Source organism: Emys orbicularis, chromosome 16 (genome assembly GCF_028017835.1).
Source record: "Emys orbicularis isolate rEmyOrb1 chromosome 16, rEmyOrb1.hap1, whole genome shotgun sequence".
NCBI lineage: Eukaryota > Metazoa > Chordata > Testudines > Emydidae > Emys > Emys orbicularis.
Window position 1 is genome coordinate 11,845,375 of NC_088698.1, and position 25,749 is coordinate 11,871,123.

The following is a 25,749-nucleotide window of genomic DNA, read 5'->3' on the forward strand; positions in this document are numbered from 1 at the left end:
GCATCTGAAGAAGTGAGGTTCTTACCCACGAAAGCTTATGCTCCCAATACTTCTGTTAGTCTCAAAGGTGCCACAGGACCCTCTGTTGCTTTTTACAGATTCAGACTAACACAGCTACCCCTCTGATACTTGAAAACAGATATTTCCCCACACAAATACAAGCATTTAAGTTAAAATAGTTTGTCTATAAAGCCATCATCATTTCCAAGTAATTCCTTGCTTGAATCTTCTAACCTCAAAGTACTGCCACAAAAAGTGTGATGAGAAGTGAAGCATTATAATTTATCATATTGATGGAATGATATCCAAAAAGATCAACACAAAACTAGAACATGGAGGGGTTTTATTTATTTACAGATAGACATTGAGGAATTATTGCCTTTAATGCCCTAGCCAAGTGTCTCATGGAGAACAAACAAGTTTATTGTGGCCTTAACTTCAAACAGTTACAGGGAAAATCCAATAGTGTATTTCCACTAGTAAGAGCACTAGGATAGACTAGCAGCTGGTGCTTTTTTGGGGGTGGGGGGAGGGAGGGGAGAACAGAACAAGGTAGTCTGAACCTCCTTTGAAGGTGATTACACAGTGGTAAGATGACTAGAGGCCAGTCTGCACTAGCACTCCCACTGTTGCTAAAGCAACTGAGATTTTGCTAAAGTTGTAGTTGTAGACCTCTTTCCTTCAGATTATATCTAACACTTCCCTCACTCAGTTTTATACCACCACTGTAAACCATGAGGGAATAATTTTGCCACTACCCTAGGTTCTTATTGAGCACCTCATATTGTAAAAATGGTGCACTCACCAACTATCCTGCGCATGAGAGAAGTCCGGTCTGAATCCAAGTCTTTTTTGAACCCTTCCACTGGTGAGGTTCGCCCTGAACTTGGGTACAGAGATGCATGCCATTTCTCAGGGTCCCAAACTCCATCACTATGCAAATAAAATTACAAAACCCTTTAAAAAAGTGTTCACTTTATTAAAGACAAGATGTACTTTAAGCCACTAATCCATTATAGTAATACTTAAGCTAGAAGCGCTGCACTCTGACTAGTGATCAGTGCTTCTGACTTTTCAACTCAAGGCTGCATCCAGTTTCCTACCTCAAACTGGCCCATTTACATGGTATTCCAGATATCTTTATGAAGGTAGGAAAATGTGGAAGAATTGTGTCAAATATCAGTATAAAGATAGCACAGGGATGCATGCTAAATATGCAAAGTAGTATGAAACCAAGTTCATACTTGAAGGTTCCATCCCCAATTTATCTTCCAAGAATAAGATTTGTTCTCTTCTAATGTTATGTGTTAACAGGGCTTCCTTTCACACCAATTACAACTCTGTCATTTGCCTAGGAGACAGGTTAAGACACTAATCTTACCACTATACAGATCCCCTCTTGAGCAAATCATTCATAGTACAAGCCAGAAATGCATGTGCCTTCAACCTTAAAGTGAATGAAATGAGAAATCAAAGTTGCCATAACAACTTATCATTGCTATATGTTGCCAAGAAAAGTCAGTAAAAAGTGTTGTTGGTTCAAACTGCAAACAATTTCAAAGCCCAATAATTCTCCTTTTTGATGCACCACTATCTTATCTTCAAATTTATCTACTCTTAAATTAGGAGTTCACAGCTTCAGTTTGCCTTGTTCTTTCTAAGTTTAATCTAATTCTATTTTACACCTTAGATGTTGCAATAAGTGAAAGTACTAACTAAGCCTTTTTGAGGAGTATCGAACAATAGAAGGTCAGTATAAGGAATTTATACAAAGGAGTCTTTGCAGCTGAGGAAAGGCAATATTGAATAATGTCCACCAATGATTGTAGTGACAAGTGCATCAAACCAACCATCAACAGCTGGATTTAAATATATATCTCATTCTACCTAGATGCTTATCTGGCTCACAGAAGTACCACAATATGGCACAGAAGTAGTTTGACAAAAACCTTGTGGCAAGTAGTGCTATGTTTCAGGTTTCAACCCAGATGTATTAGGACAGCTATATTAAACTTGGGTACACGCAACTTTGCCTCTAGACAATTCTCAATTCTTAGAGAAGTCCTTTTGCAGCTACTGAGGGACCAGGGAGACAGGCAATATTAAGTGAAAGAAAAGGGTTTCCCTGCCTAAAGTCTAGTTTTTGTAAGCTTGTAATAGCTATACTATGTACAGTTATCCTCTGGTGCATTTCTCTCATGCTACAATTTATACACAGGAGTATTATAGATACCAGCTATAGAGCTAAAGATACTTTGCTCAGACTACCCCACCCTATGTCTATTTTCTGAAAGGCATTAGCTTAAAACAAGCCTTGGTGGGGGACGTAAATGCATTAAGATAAACAAAGTACTTTTGAAGCTAAGGGTTTTTCTTGTGGAATTTTAAAAAAAGATCTATTATCCAGTTAAACACAAACAGTCAAGTTTATTTTAAGACCAGAAAATACCTGTCATATTTTTCAGAAAGACATGAAGGCCTCTGTTTAGAGTGGGGACGCTCTTTAATATCCAAGAGTTCTTCCTGGAAAGGAAAAGAAAAGATTTAAGTTAGTTCCGACTCCCACCTGGGTAGGATATAAACAGAAAGCAAAACTTGTTCCAGAGCATACAGGTTTGTTTAAATATCATAGATGACATTAACTAATCTGAATGTTTTCCCAAAATATTGATCTGATTTTTTGTTCAAAGTACAATTCAACTACCATTACTGCAATACTTGAAAGATTCTACCAAGAGGTCCATTTTTTATTTCAGCTGCAACAGTGCTGTCATCCTTCCAACACAAACTATATCTATATGGGCTTTTGCACAGCCATAAGATCCTTTCAACTATAGAGGGATTAATTTAAGATTAGATCTTAACTCCTTATATAGAAATAAAATTTTTAGTAACATTTAAAAAAAGTTTGACTGATGTCACAGTTCAAACCAAAATTGCAATTTTGAGTTTTGAAACAAGAAAAATTAGACTTCAGTTCAATGAAAGCCCCCCAGCTGAAGCAATACAGTGCACGTAGAAACCATGTATTCCTTCATTCTTTTGCTGGATTGCCAATAGATTAGAATTTTGATAAAAGGTTAAAATACTAGCTATTTTGGGTATTTGTAGGATTCACTATTAATGTCAATTTGAGAGAATTGAAAGTAGAAACATAGCAATTGCTGTGTTCTTCACATAAACCTTTATTTAAGTTACACTTTATACATAAAGAATCAATGCATATCTGTATTAGGAGTTTCAGTGGAATTTAAGGGTTCTCTGCCTATTGACACAAGTGACAGCTTAGTATTCCGGAAAAGCAACATGAGACCGATATCTAACAGATGGCATTCCCAAACAAAGGATAACATCAGGTTTGGTGACAGATTCAGTTTGGTCAAGAGCAACAACAAGCTGCTTTGTCTAGATGCTGGGGAGGGCTTGAGTGAAATGAGATTGTTGAAAGTGATGGTCAGAAAAGCATTAGGTGGTACAATGTTGCCACAAGCCAATCCAATGGGAACTCTTTCAACTTGTTTATCCTTTGCGGGACCATGCCTTTCTGACCATTAGGATTCTGACTGAACAATTTGTTCAGAGAACTGATTTTAACATGAGTTGAAGCAGAGGATTCAGAGCTATTTAAAACAGATTATGTGCTATTGATGCTAGGAGCAAATAATTCACATCCCGTGATAAAGCAAAACAATTAGAGTTTGGGACATATGGATTCAAAGTTAACGAAGACAGAAGCAGTGGTGTTGAAACTTCATTAATTGCAGGAAATGCTAAAACATTTAATTTTAAGTGGACTAGAAACATATTTGGGAGATACAAATCCTTGAATAACTTGAGGCTAGTTATATCCCTCTGCTGAAGCACATTAAAAGGATTTTTTTTAATGGTACAAATATCCTGGACTGATAGAACTGTCTCAAATTTGTTTTTTCTAAATTCTTAGTCGAGATCAAAAATACTGGAAGAGTTTCAGTGTTCTGTATTTTTGTGGGGAGGGGAGAAAGAGGGACAAAACATTCTTGTTCAGGGTGGATAAAAATCAATGATTTTTTTCAATAAAAATAAAAAAAAATGGATTTTTTTTATTTAAACCAAACATTTTTTGATAAAATGCTTGAGGAAAAAGCCTATCACTATAGCTCAAAGATATCTCATCATGGAATACAGATTATAAATTCTAATTCTGTAGTATGAGACAATATATTCATGCAATGTTTAAGAAAAGTTTTGTAAATGAGTTCCAATAGTTCATGGATTAGGGACCCAATCTTATGGAGTTCCAGGGGCTCCTGTATAGATTATTTAGGTTAATCTTTCTATCTCCCCAATGGGACTCCGTGCTCAGTCTAGAAGATACCATCAGAGATGCTTAGTTTTGCAGTTCTCAAACTGTGGATTTGTGTCTCCAGAGATAACATACTTGTTAACAGTGAAAATTTTTAAATAAATAAATATATAGAGGTAAGAAACAACAGACCTCAACCCTATTGTCCCTCTGCAAAATTGTGTACACAGAGTCAATCCCTTACTTCTCTCTAAACGTTTCAAGAAGTTCAACGAATAGAAGATTGTTGGGGGCGGAATAGATCTGGACAAGGAAAAGAAGTCTGGAGATAATGTGAGAAGGGAGGGACAGGCAGTAGAAACAAGAGCAAAACTGTTTGAGCAGCATATTCCAGAAGTCTTGAGGTCTTTCTGAGTGTAGCCTTCATTGATTGGAGATCTACCATACCATTCTCTCACTAGAGGGGAAAACCTATAATGACAGCAGGCCGTAAAAGAGACCCAGTTTGGGAATATTTTAATGAAGTTCCTCTACCTGTGGGTAAGACAGGCATGTGTGCAAAATGCAAACAGTGCAACAAAGAAATGCAAGGCCTGGTTGCCCAAATGAAACATCATGAGAAATGTTCCTTCTCAGGAAGAAGCTGCGTTGAAGATGAAAGGAACATGTCTGAACATGCAGGAGCTTCAGGTTGGTAACAACCAACAAGAATGCGCTTTTATATAGAAATTCATGATTAAATGGAGTCTTCCTGATTAGTGATTTAAATCAAATCCACCCTGTTCTTGTTGTTAGCAAGGATACCTTTAACATATTAGCTAAGGCGGCTTGATAGCTCCTAACTGCATTAGTTACTCTTGGGCAGCTCATCTGTGTTTGATGGGATTGGGGGTTTTTTTAGGTTTACTTCGATATTCGGGTTTTAGCTTACACAAATACTTATGCGTGTCAGTTCGTGCCCCCCCCAAATTGTACTGAATCTACTTTAATTGATTTTAGTCTGCATTTTGCAAGTAAATCCTCCAAAATTAATTTTTACAGCCCAGATTACACAAGAATGCTAGAAGCAAGAGACAGAGCAAATTTTAAAGTTTGTACTAAAGGTTTAAGTCCATTATCTACTAGGAGTATTCCAAAAATTCCCTTTAGTGGAGATAGATCAACTAATTATAATCAAAAGATAAGCAGAGGGAGAAGAGGACAGAAATCTGAATTTACTCTGTGGACCAAGTTAATTGAAAAATAGGTACTAGCAAAAACAGGCCACTGAAGTTGCACAGAATTTGCATAAAACTAACCCATTCATGAATGCATATGATCACACCTCCCATTGTCTTGATCAACCCAATATTTGGGCCAGAACAAGGATCCTAGGTCAACTGAATGGCCAGAATGGTCACAGGATTTCATCTATTTAAAGTATGTTTCTGGTACTCCACAGAAAATCAAATAGACTTTTCAAATAAGTATGAACAGACTGTTTGATCAAGGACTTTAATATCGTAAGTCTACATTAAAAATAAAGTAATGCACAAGACTGGCCTTTTTCTTGACATAGGCGCTGAGGCTAGGTCTACACTTTCTGTTGTGCTGGTGTAAGTTATGTCAAATGTGTGGGAAAACACCCATACCCATGAGCAGCATACCTACGCTGGCAAAACCCCCAGCATAGATGAAGCTAATTGACAGAAGAGTGCTTCTAAACCCAGGGTTGTGAGTTCAATCCTTGAGGGGGCCCACTTAGGGATCTGGGGCAAAAATCAGTACTTGGTCCTGCTAGTGAAGGCAGGGGGCTGGACTCGATGACCTTTTGAGGTCCCTTCCAGTTCTATGAGATAGGTATATCAATATATTTTTTTTTTTGTATCATCAGTGATTGTAAAAAGGCAAGAAAGTAATTTTCATGCTAAGTTTACAGTTATAATTTTATGTTCAAAGTGCTGTGATAAGATTTACTAAACAATTACTCTTGTGAAGCAGACAAGCTTTATCCCAATTTTAATGATTAAATGGAAGCAGAGCTGGGATTAAAATTGGAAGATCTTAACTCTAAACCTGGTCATTCCTCTAAACAGCACCGAATCCTCTCTAGATATATTGTTTATATTATAAGTGAATATTATACAGTAATTCATAAGTCAGCATTGGGTAGAATGAATATATGCCACACATTTAAGTCTTCCCCCTTTACTATTAGGCTTCAAATAAAAAATAAATAATAATTAAAAAAAAAAACCACCACCACACACCACAGTCTACTACAGCATACTTTCTGAAGTTACCTTTAAGATAAACTAGAAGACCAGCCATCATCTCTTTCTGATTTGCTCCATTTAAAGCACAAAGGAGCAGCATCAGTTCGTTGGACAGCAATTTACATCACTGTGGCACTGAGGGTGTTGGTTTCTGATCAACTTGGAAAGGAGTAGGGTTATTTTAGTTCAGGAATCAGGGAGACAAACTGATAGTGCCGAGCAGGAAGGAGCCAGAAGAATAAAGGGATCCTAGCAGTAGCCAGGACATGCAGCACCAAGCTAGCCTGAAAAGGCAACTTCTCCCTAGAATCTAATGATTCAGTGCTTCTTCACACAATCCAGTCAGTCAACCTAGGGAACTTATTGCAGGAGATGTTGTTAAGGCCACCGTGTAACTAGGTTCAAAAAAATAATTTGATAAGATCATGTAGCATAGCTCCATAAATAGCTATTAGCCAAGAGGGTTAGGGATGCAACTGCACACCCTGGTGTCCCTAAACCTCTGACTGCCAGAAGCTGGGCTTGGACAACAGGGGATGGATCACTTGATAATTGACCTATTCGGTTCATTCCCTATGAAGCACGTGCCACTGGCCACTGACGGAAGACTGGATACTAGACAGACCACTGGTCTGACCCAATATGGCCATTCTTATGTTTTTATATGCTTGAGGCTTGTGATGAGTGGATTAAAAAAAAAAAAAAAAAAAAAAAGATTTGCAGTCTGCGTGGACAATGAAGCATTGAGCCATCTGACAGCAAATATTAAGTTTAAGCAAATTAGAAATACCAAAAAACACCTGGGGCTGAAAAGCCAGCACCTTATTTCACCTACAAAGGAAGATTTGAGCGCAGCAAGATCATCCAAAATATACAACTTGATATCTAAAGCAGGTATCAACCAAAGACTGTCTAGCCTACCGGGTAACATCCATAGCAATGTACAACTATATAGAACCACAGCGATGCTAGCGTAATCCTGTAGTGTAGATGCAGCCTACACCAACAGAAGGGGTTTTTCCATGAGTGCAGGAACACCACTTCCCCGAGCGACAGTAGCTAGGTCAATGGAAGCATTCTTCAGTCAACTTTGCTGCCTAACCTCTAGGTCAACATAGTTATGTTGCTCAGGGGTGCAAAAAAATCCACAATTCAATTTTAAGTGTAAACCAGGCCTGAACAGTACAAGTTTGCCAAGTTCTCTATGAATGCAAAGGTCAAAAGCAGCTACTTAGTTTACTGGTTTAGACAAAACATGAGATACCACAAGCTATAATAATGAGCTTTGGGTTGATAGTCAGGAGCCTATGTGTTCTAGACCAGGCTCTTTCAGTGACTGACTATGCAGCCTTTGAGATGCAATTTCATCTCTGCCTCAGTTCCCTTATTTATAAAGTGGGAATAATACTTATACTTCTGTTAGTGGTGGTGTGGATTAGTATCTGCACAGCACTTGGAACACAAATTGTAAGTATTGCTAAAAAGCTACATTTTAGTTATAAAAAACTTACACTGGTCACCTTTTGAAAAAAATTAGATCAAAGGGTTTGCAAGCTTTCATGATGTGTGGACCAACTGCCCTCCCACTCGTCACCATGTGGCCCTTCCATTTGTAATTATGTAATGGGCCTGCAGTGACTGTTTACATGGCAGATATTAAATCACATTAAACTATGCTCCTAGCAGCTAGAAACAAGGAGAATAAATAGCCATTCTCCACAAACCACCACTAAGTGTTCTGGACCATCAGTGGTTCAGACTAGTTTGGAATCTGGTGACTTTAATCATTATGCTTTTCACATGGATTTAAGGTGCTCTGGTAATTAGCTAAACCACAGAATAAATCCTTTTACTTAGGAGAACAGATAACTTAAGATTTTTAAAGGGGTTAATATCTCTTGTAATTTACCGTTTCCTCACTTTGCGAGGACAGAAGTCAATTGCCACTAAAACGGCAATATCAATTGAATGAGACTAGAAGTATCCTGCCATTAGTTTAACAACTGCATCCTGATCAAAATGAGGGACACAGAAATGCCAGAGAAATTAATATTGCATTGTTACTATTTTCGGTGCTGGGAACACAGAAGCAATGGCAGCACACTCCTGGGGCAGAGGAGTGAAACTCCAGGGCATTAGCAGTCTAGGTCCCACACATCAGGATTCAAGACCAAGCTTGGATCTTTGTTTCCTATGCCAGTAGGAACTGGGAGCAAGGCAGAGGCACCCGTTTAGCTGCTGGACAAGATGTACCTTGTTAACTATCAGCCACCTCAGGCCCAACAAATGATATGCATCTACCAGAATCTGAAGGAAGCTACATACAGTACTCAGTTTTAGAGAAAACTGCTATACTTTGCACTCCTCCTCCCCATACAGGCCATCTCAAACTACTGAGAAAGGGAACAGCAAAGGGGACTGGGCACACTGGCAGAACTAAAGATTGAGGGGGAAGACATGCACAAGATTTAAGCAGCTTAATTGCACCTCCCTGCTCAAAAAAAATTGTTTTGGCAGTTGATGAGTCATTACTGATGTAAAACAACCAATAACCCTGCCTAATCCCAACATTTCAGTCCCTCACTTGAAGTTCTTTCCCATTACAAAAAATGACAGCATTTTATACATAACTGAGCATAGTGATCTGCAGACAAGTAAAACCAATGGAGCTAGAGGGTAAAAGGAGCCCAGGTCTAACAAAAAGCAAGGATCTTTGTACACATCTTGCTCTTTTTTTTTTTTTTAAATATATGTATCTATAAAAATATGTTTTGAGTCAGTGTTAGAAGGCATGCTGAAAGAAGCTAGTCTTTCACTTAACGGAGATAAGTAAACTTAGCAAAAACCTTGAAGAGATTAATAAAAGTCTGTCTTAAAACTGAGAAATACTTTCAAGAGAGAGTAATGGAATCAACTCACATCATATACTACCTAGCCTATATAACTGCATTCTTATCTGTTACCCTTGACCTTTCTCCTGTAACTGCATCCTTTTATTTATTAAACCCACTTGTTGGGATTTGTTTTATATTCAGATTGTAAGCTCTCCAGGGCAGGAAACATCTTCTTAATTTGTTTGCACAACACCCAACATAGTTAAATCCTAATCACCATAGCAAACAAAATAGTTTTCTCATGTCTTCCCACAGCAAAACAAACAGTTTCAGCAGTGCTGCCAATGCAGAATACCAACATTAACAGAAGTGGGCTACCAGTTTCTCTCTAATATACAAGAATTGGATAGTTTGCAAGTGCATGAACCAATAAGAGTATGGTGAGAACTATAAAGCTTAAGCCATCATAACTAAGACGATGTCAATACTTACAAGTTTCTTCCAACTTTAAATATCTGTTAGTGTCTTATGTATGGCCTCAGCTTTCCCCTGCTTCTCAGCTGAACTTACTTCATAAGTTCTGAAACTGTATTCACTGCACAAGGCATCTGAGTATAGTTTGTATTTACAAGCCATATTTGATACAGCTATACACATGAGAACTAAACATTCCAAGGAGACACTAGCCTTCCTCCTAGAAGGACTCTCTCCTCCATGTTTGGTATGATGTCCATTTGGACCTTGACCAGACTAGAATTTAAGACCTTATCTATCACATGTGTTAGCCATCACATGTTTGCCAACACATTTTAAAGCATAGTGGAGGGCAAGCATAGGCTTCAACTTGATCAGTTTAGCACATGTTGTGAGGCACATGGACACCATCACCTCACTGTAGTATCTATTTAAGACAGCATTCCTTGTTTACACTAGACCTTTAAAAGATGCTAGCTAATATATAGCTATATCACACCTTCAAATCCTACTCTAGACAAGGCCTAGGAGGAACGTAGGACTTCCCCCCCCCCCCCCAAAATTGTTCAGTTTCAATCTAAGTGTTTCATAAACACTGAATTCATACTATTTTTAAAGAAAAAAAGTTAGCTTACTTTTGTGTAACGATGAGATTTTACTGTTATTCTGTTCAAGTCAAGGAAAGTGTCACCATTTTCAATTTCTGCTATAGCCCCTCTCTTATCCATGGCTATTTGAAAGCCTTTGACTATGGACCTGATTTAAAAAAAAAAAAAAAAGAATTATGTTAATAAAATACACAACACAGCGGAAGGCTTTATGGTGTACACCTTCCTTACTGCCCATGGAACTGTCATCAACTTACATTTAACATAAGAAAGTACATTTCACAAAATATATTTTTACTGTTTGATGTGTTGGCTGTTTTGTGCACACAAACTACAACTGGCAGTAAAATATCTTAATTAACAGCTCTAGAACAAATATTTTAATTAATCATAGGAGCCTAGACACCTTTGTAGTTCAGAGACCCAGCTCTTAAGCAACTTTAGCACAACAGAGATGATCACAGGGACAGAAACAGAATACAGAAGGGAAGTTCATGAAATGAAAGAGAAAGACTGGATAGAAAGCCCCCTCCCTCAGGCTGGGAAGTCCTAGATGCCTATGCAACCTAGTTGCCATGACAGCCACTTGCACCCCATTTTGGGGCATGCAGGACAGTGGACCCACATGAATACCATGGAGGGGCCTGGGCCTCCAAGCCATGGCTTGCAGAGCAAACGGAGTCCTACACAGCGAGCCAGTGCCACTGTTTCTGTATGGTTGCCAACACTATTTCAAAAATAAGGAACTTTTCTTAGCACCGCTGCCCCACCGCTCTTCCTGATATTATCATAATCAATATCGTTGTTAACAACAGCACTTATATTCACCGGGGGTATTTCCTGCAGCACTCTTTTTGTACAGAGAGGAAAAAATAGGGGCTGTCCCTCATAGTAAGGGACTGCTGGCAAGCCTAGACAGCTGACAAGGCAGAGGCGCCCCCAGCCTCATGGCTGGCAAGACCAGACAGGCCACCCCCCACATTGGTGACCTGACGCACACAGCGATAGGTTTGCGACTTGTGTGGAGGCCCTCGTCCGGGATGGGGAGAAGATGACCCAGGGCCGCCCTATCTTACTGGGCCCAGACACCAACACACCGGTGGCGAGCGGGGACGCCGAGGCACCGGCGCAGGTAACATCTCACCTGGCAGTGCGGGTCCCCGGCCCCGGGTAAAGAGGATACTCACTGTGCGGAAGACGCGGTCCCCTCCAGAGCGCTCAGCTCCTCGCAAGGCCTTGCCGCCGCCCGCGGCGTTACTTAGCCCTAGTGACCGGCTTCTCCCCCCCCCCTCCCAGCAGCGCCCCGCGCCGCGCTCTCCACACACACAGCTCCCTCCCCACCCGGCCGCTTGCCCGCCCCCGGCTCGCGCCGCCGCTACTCCCCCACCCCTCCGTTCCCTTCTCCAGCTCGCTCGTTCGCTCGCGCGCCCTCTCCCGATTTGCCCGACTCTCGCACTCTGTCTCCTCTCAGCCGCCGTAACCGGGGCTTTCTAGAGCCCACCCCTTACCCCTTTAATAGCCACCGCGCAGGCGCGGCCTGCTTGCCCGGCCCGGGGGCTCTCGGCTGTAATGCCTGACTGAAAAGCACAGCCTCCCGCTGTATGACGACTTCTCGCCTCCGTATATCGAACTTCAAAAGTGAATCACAGCCTAGTACCGATTTTTTTTATAGACATACCCATAGGAGACGAATGGTTTGACGAATTGCGAGGACTCCTCAGGCACTATCACCAGCCAGCCCTGCGATGGAAGCTGGTGCCCATGTAGCCCATGCTGCGGGGGAGGGGGTATGGTTTAAGGGCCATGTGCACACAAGCTGATAGAGACTTATTAGGCCGGGCGAATGCTTAGTTCTCGCACAGCGTTATTTTTATTGTTTGTATGTGGGGTGTTTTTTTTGGGGGGAAAAGGGTCATGTGCACTATACTCACCTGCCAGGGACCCATATACACACTGCAAAATCATTCTTCATCAAAGACATGTTTTAAAAACTACCCTTTAAATCAATCCAAAATGAGGCATTTCCCTTCTCAAATCAGTTAAACTTGATATGTCTACATAATAACAGAAGAAAAATAAGAACAGGGAATTGTATTACTTAATCTTTCTTATTCTCAGTCTCCTGGTACACCTATGCTATTAGCAAGAAATAGAGAATATATTTCCAACACCTGTTTATAGAACTTTTTAAGACTATATTCAATTAACAGCATCTGAGGCCTTGATCTTGCATTGAGGTCCAGGTAAGTGGACCCCCTATGTTCACAGAACTTCATTTAGGGTCCCAGTTGTGAAAATTTCACAACAGGAGCCCTGTTGAGTCAACTCTACGTAAGTACAGGGATCTGACTATGTGGAGCAACTTGCAGGATTGGGGCAAAAGTCACTATCTTCAACTATTTTCCAATTAAACAGAAGTTCTATATTAGATAATACATTCACATCAACCTTTATTGTAGAATGAAACAATATTATATGAAGATTTCTTACATTACAAGTCAGTGATATCTTTAAACAAACATTTAAAAATGGCCTCACTTGATACCTTCCAGGTACAGCAAGTTTGTCAGGCTGATCCACTCTTTGTCCACCTTAATTAGTTTATTGCAGGATGAAGACCTCTTCAGCACTGCTCCAACTGTCATACTTGAGGGTTAAGCAAGAGCTCTATAGGGTATAGTGTTTTGAAGGGCCCACTATAAGGCCTTTTTGAGAAACTATGTAGGTAGACCCTGTGTCTGCACAGAGACCCATTGTCTTTCGTGGGATTCCACTCAGTTGTCAGGGTCCACCTGCTGTGCAGTTCTCAGTTCAGGATCAGAGCCTAATACATGTGAGGTTTGAGGCAGATATCTGGAACCACATAGCACTTGTAGGGTTAGGAAAGTTTGAAACTGAGTCGATCAGGGATATTTGTTAGAAGGGAGACATGATAGATTTTACAAATTAGGGCAGGATAATCAGGGTACTTGCCATTATTGCTACTATAGCTGTTTGCATCAGGTATATTATGTCTGATACAATTCTCCAGGGCTGTCAAATAGACTGGCACCTTTTGTGAACTCTAAAGTAACTAAGCATTTAATCTAAAAAGAACAGTTTAACTAGGGTTTTCTTTAATGACTGTCTATGTACAAAGATTTATTTATTATTATGCATATAGATTTTTTTAAATAATGGTGAATGTACAATGTATTCAGGAACTGGAGTCCTGCTGAATTTCTTAGCAGAAATTCTATTAAAGTCAGCTTTCTGTAAGAAAAAATGTGTAATGGAGGAAGAAGGACTGGAACAAATACACTATTAGAATAGCTAACTAACAGGTATCCATGGATTTTTTTTTACTTTGTATTTGTAAAATATTTTAGATACACACTTTGAAATGATTGCAAACTTGATTAGTTTAACTGTAGCTTTTGTAAATATCCCTGCATCCTAAGCTAAAATGCTATTTTGTAACTTCTTATAACACCTTAGAAAACAGGAGATAGCCACACACTTCATAAAGCAGCAATATATAAGAAGGACTATATTTTCCTCTTTCTACAGCTATGGCAAAAGATGACTAATCCAATGCAATACTGTGTCAAGATACACTACTCCCTTTTAGGCTGATTTTAGACTTGATTTTGCAGTTCTCATGCAGATAAATTTATTTCAATGGGAATTTTGTCTACATAAGGACTGCATTCTTTAATATGCCTTGTGCTTAAAAAGCAAGTTTCAAAGCAATGTCATGAAGATGGCTATAGAAGGTGAGCCCAGATTAACCAAAGGCACTCAGTGCACTTGCACAGGGCCCCCACCTCAGGAGGGCCTGTGATCACTGGCAGAAAACCAAAACAAACCACACACATGCACTTTCTCTCTCTCACACACACAGTGGGGCAGGAAGGGGATGAGGGGGCAGGGGAGGGCCCTACCTACGTACTGTGGAGAGAGCCAAAAAAACAGGAGTGGGGAGCTGTGCCAGCACTAAAGGACAGAAGTCACTGCAGGGTGAGTGTGGGGAGGCTTGCTCTCCAACACCCTCCCGGGTCCTCCCATCCACCTGGTGGCAGGGAAGGTTGGGTTCCCTCAATTGCCATTGTGCACAGGGCCACAAAATTCTTTATTTGGACACTGACAGATGGCTTCTCTCTTGGCAGAAACCCTGGGGAATTTTGCCTGTATTGAAGTACAGGAGATCTCTGGGTTCATGAACGAGCTTGACATTTTGGGGATCAAGCTTAGCAAATGGTCTGAGAGGGACATTGTCAAGCTTAGAAGAATAGACACTGGTCACAAGAAGTAGATTATTAGCAAGGAAAGCCATTCAAAATTACCTGTCCCCTCAAAACCAATAATAACTAATAACTAAATAATAATATAACTTACTTACATTAGTATAGCAGTTTTCATCCCCAAAGTCTCTAGAGCATCTTAGTCACGTGTGCTCTCTTCCCAACTCTGCCATTGGCTGATTGTATGATCTTGTCTCTCTGTACCTGAGGTAAAGAGGGATAATGGTTAGGTCTGCAGATGTGTTGTAAGGATCAGTTCATCTAGTGCTGAAGGTGAAGAGTTCTAAGTGCTATTAGCTGGCTACATATAGCACCCCTAACCTGCTGCTGGAGTGGGGACATGCTCTGAGTGGTGCTCCCAGAGAATGTGCCATGGGATTGTTTGAGGTTACTCAGAGCAGGACGTGGGTGTTTAAGATCATGTCCTTCGCCCCATGGCTGCTGGGCCTTATCATTCACAATACCAAATAGTAGGGTTACCATATTTCAATAGTGCAAAAAGAGGACACTCCACGGGACCCCGCCCCTGCCCCAACTCTGCCCCTTCCCCGCCCCCGGCCCCGCCCCAACTCCGCCCCTTCCCCACCCCAACTCCACCACCTCCCCTGAGCACCCCACATTCCCCCTCCTCCCTCCCGCCCCCCCGGCTGCTGCTGCGCTGGGGAAGTTGCTTCGGCCCCTGACGCGGTGGAGAGCGGCGGGAGCCGGAAAAGTTGGAGCCCGGGGAGGAGGCGGTCCCCTTACCATGCCTCCCTATTTTCCCGGACATGTTCGGCTTTTTGGAAATTCCTCCCGGACGGGGATTTGAGGACCAAAAAGCCGGACATGTCTGGGAAAATCCGGACGTATGGTAACCCTACCTCTGACACTCACCTCTCCCTCCACTGGAGGGACTCCCCTGTCCATACCTGTCCCGGGGCCTTCCTTTAAAGGGGCATCCCCATATCAGCGGGGTCTACTTGGAAAAGATAATATTTACTCCCTTGTGTGGCTGAGCTGGGCTGTGACAATCCAACCCATCATGAGTACTGTGAGAAATGGGGCACAACACTAACCAAGGCAGTGTCATTTGAGGGACTGTATGGGCCTTGAAGTTCAAACAAACAAGCTATATAAAGTCATTTTCTTTACTGGGAAACCAAATGGAAGTTTTTCTAGAAGGGTATTTTTAGAAATCTCAGTATAATGACAAATTTCAAGCTCAGTTAAATAACTTTTTTGTGAAATGATGCAGAGCACAATTAGTACAGAGACATGAATAGTGAGAGATCCAAGCTGGTTTGCCTGATATTGTGTAAAAATGTGTGTAACTTTGATATAGAAGGCCTTGCCAAACTAATTATCGAAGCATATGCAACCATCATCGTAGACAGTGACTTGTTTATACTGCTCTATATACTATACCAGTGTTTCTCAATCTGGGAGTCGTGATTTATTTGATAATTTATATGGTAAAAATGAGAAAATAAGCAATTTTTCAGTAATACTGTGCTGTGATACTTGTATTTTTATGTCTGATTTTGTAAGCAAGTAGTTTTTTAAGTGAGGGGTACTCAAGACAAATCAGCCTCCTGAAGGAGGTACAGTAGTCTGGAAGCATTGACAACCACTGTTCTAATTGACCTGGATCAAGAATGTCTTTGTTTTACTTTCTATTTCTATAGTAAGGCTATTGGGATCTCAGCATTAAAATACAGTCTCAGAAGGATTTTTTGAATCATGTTTTTAAGAAATTTCATAAATGGACCACTGCACTTCCCCCAAATTAATGAGTCTGATGTTTCATTTTTTAAGACCAAAGGTCCCTGCATCTTCCAAGTATTAGAGTGAGTTGTTTTCCAGAAACCCAAAGATGGAAGTTCATTAGCAATCTATTTGTGTGTAATACATTTTATAGTAACAAATAAAAAGGAAGTCACAACTGATCTAGTCAAATTTGCTTCCTGCCCTCTAGTCAGGGACGTATCTCCCTGCTGTCAACAGTTCTCCCCGGAAACAGCAAAAGAAAGATCCCCCAGATCAATCTATGAAACTGAAAAAGGTATTCCCAGAAACACTGAGAAAATGAATGCCAAGGGCTTTTGTTACACTTTACCAGGGAGATCAGGAGTGAATGCACCAAACCGAAAACTCACTGCTGTGGAAATAAACACTCAGGGCTAGACTCTGCTTGGAGACAGCAGAATCTGCTACCATTTGCTGCTCTGAGGTGTACAGTGCCTCACAGAGCTGGGGAAAGGAGGCAAGACCGTGGCTGGCAGTGCAGGAGAGCGTAAGGTGCATCGCTGGCCTCCCCTCTGCGCTGCTATGGGGCCGAGCACCCCCCTCGCTGGGCCCCCCAGGTGGGGGAAGAGGTGACACCCCCACGTGCCCCAGGCCGGGCTGAGCCATGGTGTGGTCCCTGTCCCTTTAAGAGCGGGGCTGGGCTGGGCTGAGCCGAGCCAAGCCGAGCCGGGGGGGGGGGGGGTGGCTCCGTTCCCCGCTGCAGGCTGATGCCGGAGCCTGGGCTGAGAGCCAGACTCGTCTCCTGCACCAGCTCCGGGAGGGGCTTTGCTGCGGCTCCCCCAGTCCCCCCGGGCCGGGCCGCCGCACGATAGGGGTGGGTTGCATGAGGCAGGGCAGGACCCGGTGGGGCAGAGGGCTGAACAGGCCCGGCAGGGCGGTGCGGGGGCTGCTGGAGGGGGAAGCTGGGGAAGGGGTGGCACGGCCTCAACCCCCTGGGGCTGCCTGCCCCGCGGAGGAAGCAGAGGGGCGCAAGCCACCCCCCCGCCCGCACCCGCCTCTCACGGCTGCTCCATGCTGCTCCCAGTACCGCTTTCAGCCGGCGCGGCTGCCCTGTCAGCGCTTTTGGGTCTTTAAATAGCCGTCAGGGGGAAATCCCCGACATCTTTAGCTTTTGACAAATTCCCCCTGACGGCTATTTAAAGACCCAAAAGCCGGACATGTCCGGGAAACCCAGACGTATGGTAACCCTAACATATAGCACCCCTAACCTGCTGCTGGAGTGGGGACATGCTCTGAGTGGTGCTCCCAGAGAATGTGCCATGGGATTGTTTGAGGTTACTCAGAGCAGGACGTGGGTGTTTAAGATCATGTCCTTCGCCCCGTGGCTGCTGGGCCTTATCATTCACAATACCAAATAGCCATGTGGGAGCTGGCATGCACTGAGGAGGCAAAGAGGACATGATGGGCCTTGGCTGCGTTTCCTTCTCCCCCATTCCCCTCCCAGGCGCTAGAGGCCGCTGCAGGACCGTATCGCTCAGAGATACGGGCTGGGGTCCTGCTGCTGCTCGTCTCCATGGTGATAGAGGCGGTGCGCCGGGCGGGCGGGCGGGCCTGGAGGCTGCGCTGGGGACTCCGCGGGAGGAGCCGCTAGGACACGGGTTGGTCCCGGTTCCGCACGGCATCTGCTGTGAGAGATATGAGTTGTCCCACTGGTGGGGGGTGTGGGGTTCGGCCGTGAATTGTCCCCTGGTTACAGAGCTGGGGGGGGAGCTCTAGGGCAGTGGTTTGACCCCCTCCCAGTCCCATAGTTTTTTGAGGGGGGCTCTAGGGCAGTGAGTTGCCCCCCCCTCCAGGTCCTACAGCTGTGTGTGTGGGTGGATCTAGGGCAGTGAGTTGCCCCCCCAGGTCCTACAGCTGTGTGTGTGGGGGTGGCTCTAGGGCAGTGAGTTGTCCCACCCCCCCCAGCTCCTACAGCTGTGTGTGGGTGTGGGGGGGGTGGCTCTAGGGCAGTGAGTCCCCCCCCCCCCGGTCCTACAGCTGTGTATGTGTGGGGGGGTGGCTCTAGGGCAGTGAGTTGTCCCCCCACGTCCTACAGTTGTGTGTGTGGGGTGTGTGTGTGTGTGGCTCTAGGGCAGTGAGTTGCCCCCCCAGGTCCTACAGCTGTGTGTGGTTCTAGGGCAGTGAGTTCCCCCCTCTTCTTCCCCCCCCCCGTCCCATCGTCCCACAGTTGTGGGGGGTGGGTCTAGGACAGTGAGTCAACCTCAGTCTCCTGCTGGAAGACTGGTGGATTGAGCAGTGAGTTGGTTCCCTGTCAAGGTAATCTTGGTCCTGCTGCTGGAGGAGTGGGTCATGGGACTGTGAGTTGTACTCTGCCTCCCTGTTCCTGCCATGTGACTGGGGAGTCTAGCCATCCTGTGAACTGCTGAGTCTGCACACAGCCTCCTGTAAAATGTAGGGGTCCCACAAGTAATCCTGGTCACTCATAAAAGCAGCTGAGGGAATACAGTAAGGCTGAGCTTGGGCTGTGAAGCCACAACCTTCCCTTCTCCCACCTTTCAGATCCTTTTCTGGGTATGAAAAGAGAAAGGCACATGAGAGTGAGGGGGTTCTGATGCTGGACTCTGGGCCAGAGGAACCCGGACTCCCAGGGACTGTCTGCCATATTAACAGGATTGTTCTGAATCTATGACACTTCCCTGTAGTGCCAGGGGAAATAGAGATTCCAGGGGATTTGTGAACTCTCACAAATGGAATGGGATTGGAATTCAAAGTGAGAAGTTGCCCTTCCCAAGAACTGTCTGATCAATATAAAGCATTAGACTAGTTTTGTTATTAATGTTTTACAGCCCTTTAAATAGGGAAAGTACAAACACCACAGAGACCAGTACAATACAAATATCTTTGTAGTAGATAGGTTACTATTATTACGTTACAGCCAGGACCCCAGACATAACATCTTCATTGTGTTTATTGCAAGGGTTTGGAGCATCGCTGTGTAGTTCTGTAGTATGTGTGTGTTTATATATATATATATATATATATATATATATATATATATATATATATATATATATATATATATATATATATAAAAAATATTAAAGTTTGATTGAAAATGAGTATATTTGGATTCTTCAGCCCTGATCCCACAAGGAGTTCACTGTGGGTAGAGCCCCATTGACTTCAGTGACTCTCTCCATTGGCACAGGGGTCCAACTTCACTCATATCACTTTGCAGAATTGAGGCCTTAATGTCCCTTTCATTCCAATCTTTCATGCCTTGCTCAGAGAAACTTTTCTTTTAGACCCTAATCCTACAGTATGTTCTGTGGAGACAGACCCCTGCATCTTCAGAGCCGAATTAATTTTAGTCAGACTCTGTGCTGGGGTCCACTTGCACAGAATTCATTACAGGATCAGGGGTTGTATTTGGTATTCCATTTTCTTCATTTGTGTTTGAGGCAGTTTCACCTGTTATCTGTTTTCTCGTATCTTGGCTCATAACTAGTATGTCTAGATACTGGGACCTAGGTTCATATAAATACCAGGATTTGGTTATACAGCAGCAGTTCTATTTAGACATCCCTTGTTGTCTCAAGAGTTAAGTAATCTTGACTGATGTTATCATTAGGGTGTCTCAGTGTTTCATCATAACAGTTGATTGCCATGGGGTTTATAAACTTAGCATGCACTATTCCTTGTGAGTTAAAATTTGAAATAAAAGGTCACAATCTGGGAGGTATTTTTCTGTTAAAACTGGACAAAATTAGCCTTGAAATTTGTATTGCAAAAAAGCAACAGCAAACAAAGAGCCCATTCTAAGGATGCCAAAAAAAAAAAAAAAAAAAAAAAAAAAGCTACATTTTCCAAGCTAATAGTCTACAACAAAGATAATTTGCTCAGCTTTAAGAAAGTTGTTTTTTTAAAGTGCAATAAGTCACAGTAAGTATGATGTGTCTGGCATGATTTGATGGTTCTTTAAAGCACAAATCCAAAGGCTCCTTGACTTTAATAACTCTGAGAAACAGAGTAATCCTCTGTAAATTCACTGTCTTAAGAAATGCAGCTTATTATTATAAGGAAAACAAATTAGACTTGTGTACTTACTGGGCATTATCAATATGGTGTGACATCCCTATCAGCCAATCAGATTGCTCTGTTTATATCCAGCTGTCAAGTTCTTTCATGCTTCATATTTTTCAGTTCCTTTGTATATGGGGCAATCAACAAAAAACATCAGATTGTTTGTGATATTGATACATATGGACCAGGTGTCACTAAAAATTCTGAGCAGTCCAATTGCATTATTTGACTAAACCAGTCTGTTGAGCACATAGATGTCCTGGAGATGGGCACATTAGAAATGCATATATAGGACCTCATCATGATATTTGGACATTTATTCACTGAATAGACCCACTGAGATCAACTTTATAAAATCAGAGGGTTGTGAATGTTCAGCAGGCCATCATTCTGACTGACTGAACATCTAGAAGTTTTGTTTACTATTTTATTCAGGTGAGTTTGCGTGAGAAGTGGTTGGAGTGCACCTGAGAGATTATACAAAATGTATGTGTCATATGAGCACCACTGATTCACCAAAAATAACTCAAAATAATTCTTATATATTGTCCAAAGGTGTTTGACTGCTAACACATGAGATTCCAGTGCAGAAAGATTAGTGGATTTGATTATAGAGGACCCAAGATTGGAGGAAAGATGGAGAAAAAATCCAAGGGCAGGTGAGGAATGGTGGATAGGCACTCCCATGTTAAAGGATGCAGTTATATTATTTTGTTTTTCTATCAATCCAAGTCCATTGGATCTAAATAAAGTTGTTACCTGTGTATTTCACTCAGAAGATGCTATTAACAATGTTTTATAGACATCTGTTCAAAAGTTGTTCCACTTTATTTGTATAGATGAAGCCTCTGTTGCCTATTGAGGAGCTCAGGAATGTGTTTATGGTTCTAATCTGGAGGGTGGTGGCGGTGTTTGCTTCTGGGAAGGAAAATTGGATGCAACTGGTTCAACAAGTTGTAGCTGGTCTTAAATTGTGGTTGTTACCATAAACTCAATCAGGAATGTTAAACATGGAATCCCATAACACCATTTTTAAAGTCACTTTTCAGCATGGAATTGCACTTTGACTAAGACAGACTGTTTAAAGATGACCCGCAAAGGGGAAAAATGTTTTGCCTAGTTTGGCTTCTTTATGATGAATAAAGGTCTGAAAATTTTTTTTTTTCCAGAAAAGTTCATTTTTTTCCTGCTTGTTTTTCAATTCAGAAATTCAGGTCTCATCTGCCCCATCTTTCCTGTAAGACTATATGGAACACTAGAGAATTAATAGGACTGTGACATCACAAGTACTAAGAGACAGGAAGGGATTTTTAGTCAGATTTCTTAAAACTATTAGTAGTAGTAGAAGTATTTATTTAAGAAAAACGTATTTAGCTCACTTGTCTGCGCACAGCTAGGAGAAAGGATCTTTATGTGAAAGATTAAATGCTTCTTGCCCTTTAACTGAAGGTTGAGAAAGCTCCCACTGCAGTACTCTAGTGAATCTTTCAGCAAAAATAGGTAAGAAAGTACTAGGTGGTAATATTATTTTATTCAGAAGGTAAAAAATAAGCAGAACAACAAGTTCAAACCCACCTGCACAAAAGTTTCAGGTCTTTATAAATATTAACGAAGTGAAAGAGAACACAAACCAACGTTCTTTCTTTTCCATGTCACCTTTAAAACAAAGAGGAAATATTAATGGGATAATTGCACTTGGAGCACTGTGCTCCCATCACCATGTTTTACGGTAACTTTTGGGGAATGACTGAGAAATTTCAGGAGACAGTTTACTGAGCATGAAAATTAATCAAATGAAACTTTTAAAAATACTGTCTGCAGGTGTTAACTTAATATGTGATTTTAGTGTGATACTTTTGTATGGATGAGGTCACATAGACACTAACATCTGCTAACTGTGAATCTGACCTTACAAGTGATATTTCTTTTTCTCTATCCTTTTAAGTTTAAGATCTTTCAAGACAGATGCAGCCCAGAAATTACATACTCCAAAAGTCCGTGCATTTGGACGATCTGTTACTCCCCGGCCTGGTGGGAATCAGTGTTGGAATGGGAGTCATCTGGTTCCGTATCGGGTCACATACACCTGGAACCGAGGTGGGAGGTTAAAAGAACTCCGTATCAGGTGATAGTGAAAGCTGTGCTCTGTATGTTTTGTTTTTTTAATCCTACTAAGGAAGGCAGCATTTTCTAGTGGTTAGAACGGGACTGGAAGTCATGAGACCTGGGTTTTACTCTCATATTTGCTATTGATTTGCTAAGTGACCTTGAGAAAGTCATTTATCCTTTTTGTGGCTCAGTTTCTCCATCTGTTAAACAGGACTAATAATACCCACTGTTTTTGATTTCCAGGGGAAAGGTGCTCGCTAAATACAAAGTAGTACTATGAGTGTCCTTCTCACTGTGGCTGATTCTGTATTTTGAATGGTTTGCTTTATGAGGAGTTTGAGATCTTTTGCTATTCCTCCTGTAGGAAAATGTAAATAACTAGTAGTGAACAAGATGCATATGAATAGAATATAATTATAGGAATCTAGCCAGGCATTTTAGCTCTTAGTTCTGTGATCTAAGACCCACTCTACAAATTGTTTAGAAAAAGCCATTCTGTTATGGGATCAGATAGTCACCATGCAAATGAAACACAGAAGGGCCTAAGCTCCATTAAATCACCTGACAGCATCCCAATTAAGCAACCATCATTGTTATTTAGTATCATTAGGTATAAATAGGTTCCAGAGGAGACATCTTGTCTACATGGATTTCCCAGCTAAGTGTGTCCTGATTAGGCCACTGGTCTTGCAATGGTACACATGCCTAAGTTAATGGGACAACTCAGATGGTTAAAGTTAAATGTGTGTTTATGTCTGTGCAGGATTGGGACCTTAGTGTTGTGTATTGTAGTTATTATGTATCAAGCTTCTGAGTCTCAAAAAACATTGCCTGGAATGAAGAGATTGAGTATAAAAATGCAGAAAGGCAACTAACCTGTGTTTGTCTTCCAGGCATCTGGCCAGGAAGTTCCTCTATTTGTGGGTGAAAAAGACATTTGGACAAGTTCTTCCTTCCAAAGCCAGGTAATTGAAGCTCCAAGTAGTAAGATTCTACTTTGACGTGGCTGAGCATTTGTATAGTTAAGCAAAGGGATACCTGCTTTGCAGGAAAATATTTGCAGATGCCTTTTGAAATTATTTGAGATCTGTCTCTGAATATTATTCTTAAATAATTGTGGCCAAATTTTACTTTAACTGTAAATCCAGAGAAATTGCACTGGTTTCAGTGCAGATTTGCGGGATTTACACCAATGAAACTGAGAGTAGAATTTGGCCTTTCATTTTCATTGTATACGTTTTTTTAAATTAGAATATTATAGACAGTAAAGGTGGGAAAGATCCAATAGATCATTTAGTTCACTTCATCCTGCAGTATACAAGGCTATTCTTAATGTGTATTCACAAATGCTTTGCATATTTGATCTTTGAACTGCTACAGCAATAGAGCTTCTACAATTTGGTTTTAAATCACTACTGAAAAAGCAACACTCTCTTTGGAATTTCTTCCTATTTTGCTTTAATTTGTGTGTCAACTCTTGCTTGTCCTTGCTCTACGGGCATAATCCAGTTCCTGTTGAAGATAGTGTAAGACCTGCATTGACTTCAGTACGAGTTAGATCAGGCCCTAAGTCATCCCATTTCATTCCACTATGAGGAATATAAATTCTTATCAAGACTGTATTAGCTGGTGAACCTGAATTGTCCTGAGAGCCATAATAGAACTCTTCCCCTCTTCCTCCCACATATTGGGTGTGCATTACTTGGTTTGGCAATGTGCAAATCCAGTATAAGAAGTCTGGTGAATGAGTGAAAATGCCCTTTTTGAAATCTAGAGCTCAGCCAGCTAAATTAAACCAAAATAACTTTATTTTAAATTTAAAAATATTGTTCCCAGATCCAAGACCAGATCTAGGGTCACATTATTGGGGGAGGCAAGTGGGTATTTTTGGGCCTTTGAATGTTATTTTAAAAGTGCACAACCTTCCAAGGAGGTAGTTAGATCCCTGGAAAGTCTTGGATTTTAAGAGTTTAAAAAAGTGAAATTTGGCTACTGTGTCAGTATTTTGCTATGATTTATAATTTAAATAAAGGATGAAGGCTGTACATACTGTACATATTTTGGCCTTTCTGACAATAATTTGGGGCCCCTTGAAGATCATTTGGGGAAACAAAATGTCCCTTTTGCCCCACTGATAGTGCCAGGTCTGCCCAAATCCCACATTGCCCTGGTTCACCACCCTCCTGTTGTTTTAACAATTCAGTCAATCTGAAAGAATAACCTATGCCTCTTTCGTTTTTTCCTGCTTGAGTGCTTGGAATGGCTTAGCAGCTTGGTTTGATAGGGTAGGTAGCTTTGAATTGTAATATATGTTTTTTGGGTGGGTTTTTTGGGGGGCGGGGCGGGGGGAGTGGTCATTTTGAGCCTGATCCTGCAGACCTTACACATTTGAACAGCCCCATTAACTCGGTGAGATTCTTCCCGTGAACAAGGGCTGCAAGACTGGGCCCATTGTTTGCTTATCTCTCTCTGTTTGTTGCCTATTCTTTGGTTGATCCTTCCGTTTTCCTAATCTCTATGAAAAATATACGTAGATGAGAAACATGAGGAAATTATTCACATTTGCACCTAGTGTGACTTTAAATTTTTCAGAATATTAGCGATGTCATTTTGACCAATGATCATTTCCTCGGAGTAATGTTTAAGTGAAATCAGAATTGAGGTTTCTCAGATAGGAACAATAGATATACTGGTCATTGTTATTTCTAATGATAGAGAATCTTATTCTTTGAAATCCCTCATCTGAGTCCCAGTTCCTTAGTTCAAAACCTCATCCCATCTGAGTTTTTATTAGTTTAACATTAACGTGAATGTTCATGTAACACCATCCGCTGGCCTGGTCATCTGTGGGAATTGAACCCAGGATCTCTGGATCTAAAAGCAAAGACCTTTATGGCTTGTGCTAAAGGACTAGGTTAATAAACTTAGAGGCAGTGGCTCATTCATAAACCTTTATACATGGCAACTAAAGGCGGACAAGCAGCCATACTGATAGCACATGGTGCATGTAGAAAGAATGTTATCTAAGGTTCTTAATCATCCCTTTTTGGAATTTTAAATTCAGAATAATTTGTTTCACGGAGCACAGTGGGT

At 41.7% G+C, this 25,749-nt stretch overlaps 2 protein-coding genes across 2 annotated transcripts in view; one reads left to right on the forward strand and one right to left on the reverse strand.

Annotated features, from left to right (window-relative positions):
- EIF4ENIF1 (eukaryotic translation initiation factor 4E nuclear import factor 1) overlaps nt 1-11,721 on the reverse strand; it is a 37,423-nt gene extending 25,702 nt beyond the window's left edge. Inside the window, exons 1-4 of the mRNA XM_065417568.1 lie at nt 11,644-11,721; nt 10,484-10,604; nt 2,450-2,523; nt 806-933 (exon numbers count right to left, since the gene is read on the reverse strand). Coding sequence (XP_065273640.1) covers nt 806-933; nt 2,450-2,523; nt 10,484-10,576 — 295 coding nt within the window. The 5' untranslated portion in view covers nt 10,577-10,604; nt 11,644-11,721. The remainder of the gene's footprint in view (nt 1-805; nt 934-2,449; nt 2,524-10,483; nt 10,605-11,643) is intronic.
- Nucleotides 11,722-21,183: 9,462 nt separating this feature from the next.
- Nucleotides 21,184-25,749, forward strand: part of SFI1 (SFI1 centrin binding protein) — a 49,829-nt gene continuing 45,263 nt past the window's right edge. The window contains exons 1-3 of the mRNA XM_065417929.1: nt 21,184-21,206; nt 22,493-22,672; nt 23,550-23,621. Coding sequence (XP_065274001.1) covers nt 21,184-21,206; nt 22,493-22,672; nt 23,550-23,621 — 275 coding nt within the window. The remainder of the gene's footprint in view (nt 21,207-22,492; nt 22,673-23,549; nt 23,622-25,749) is intronic.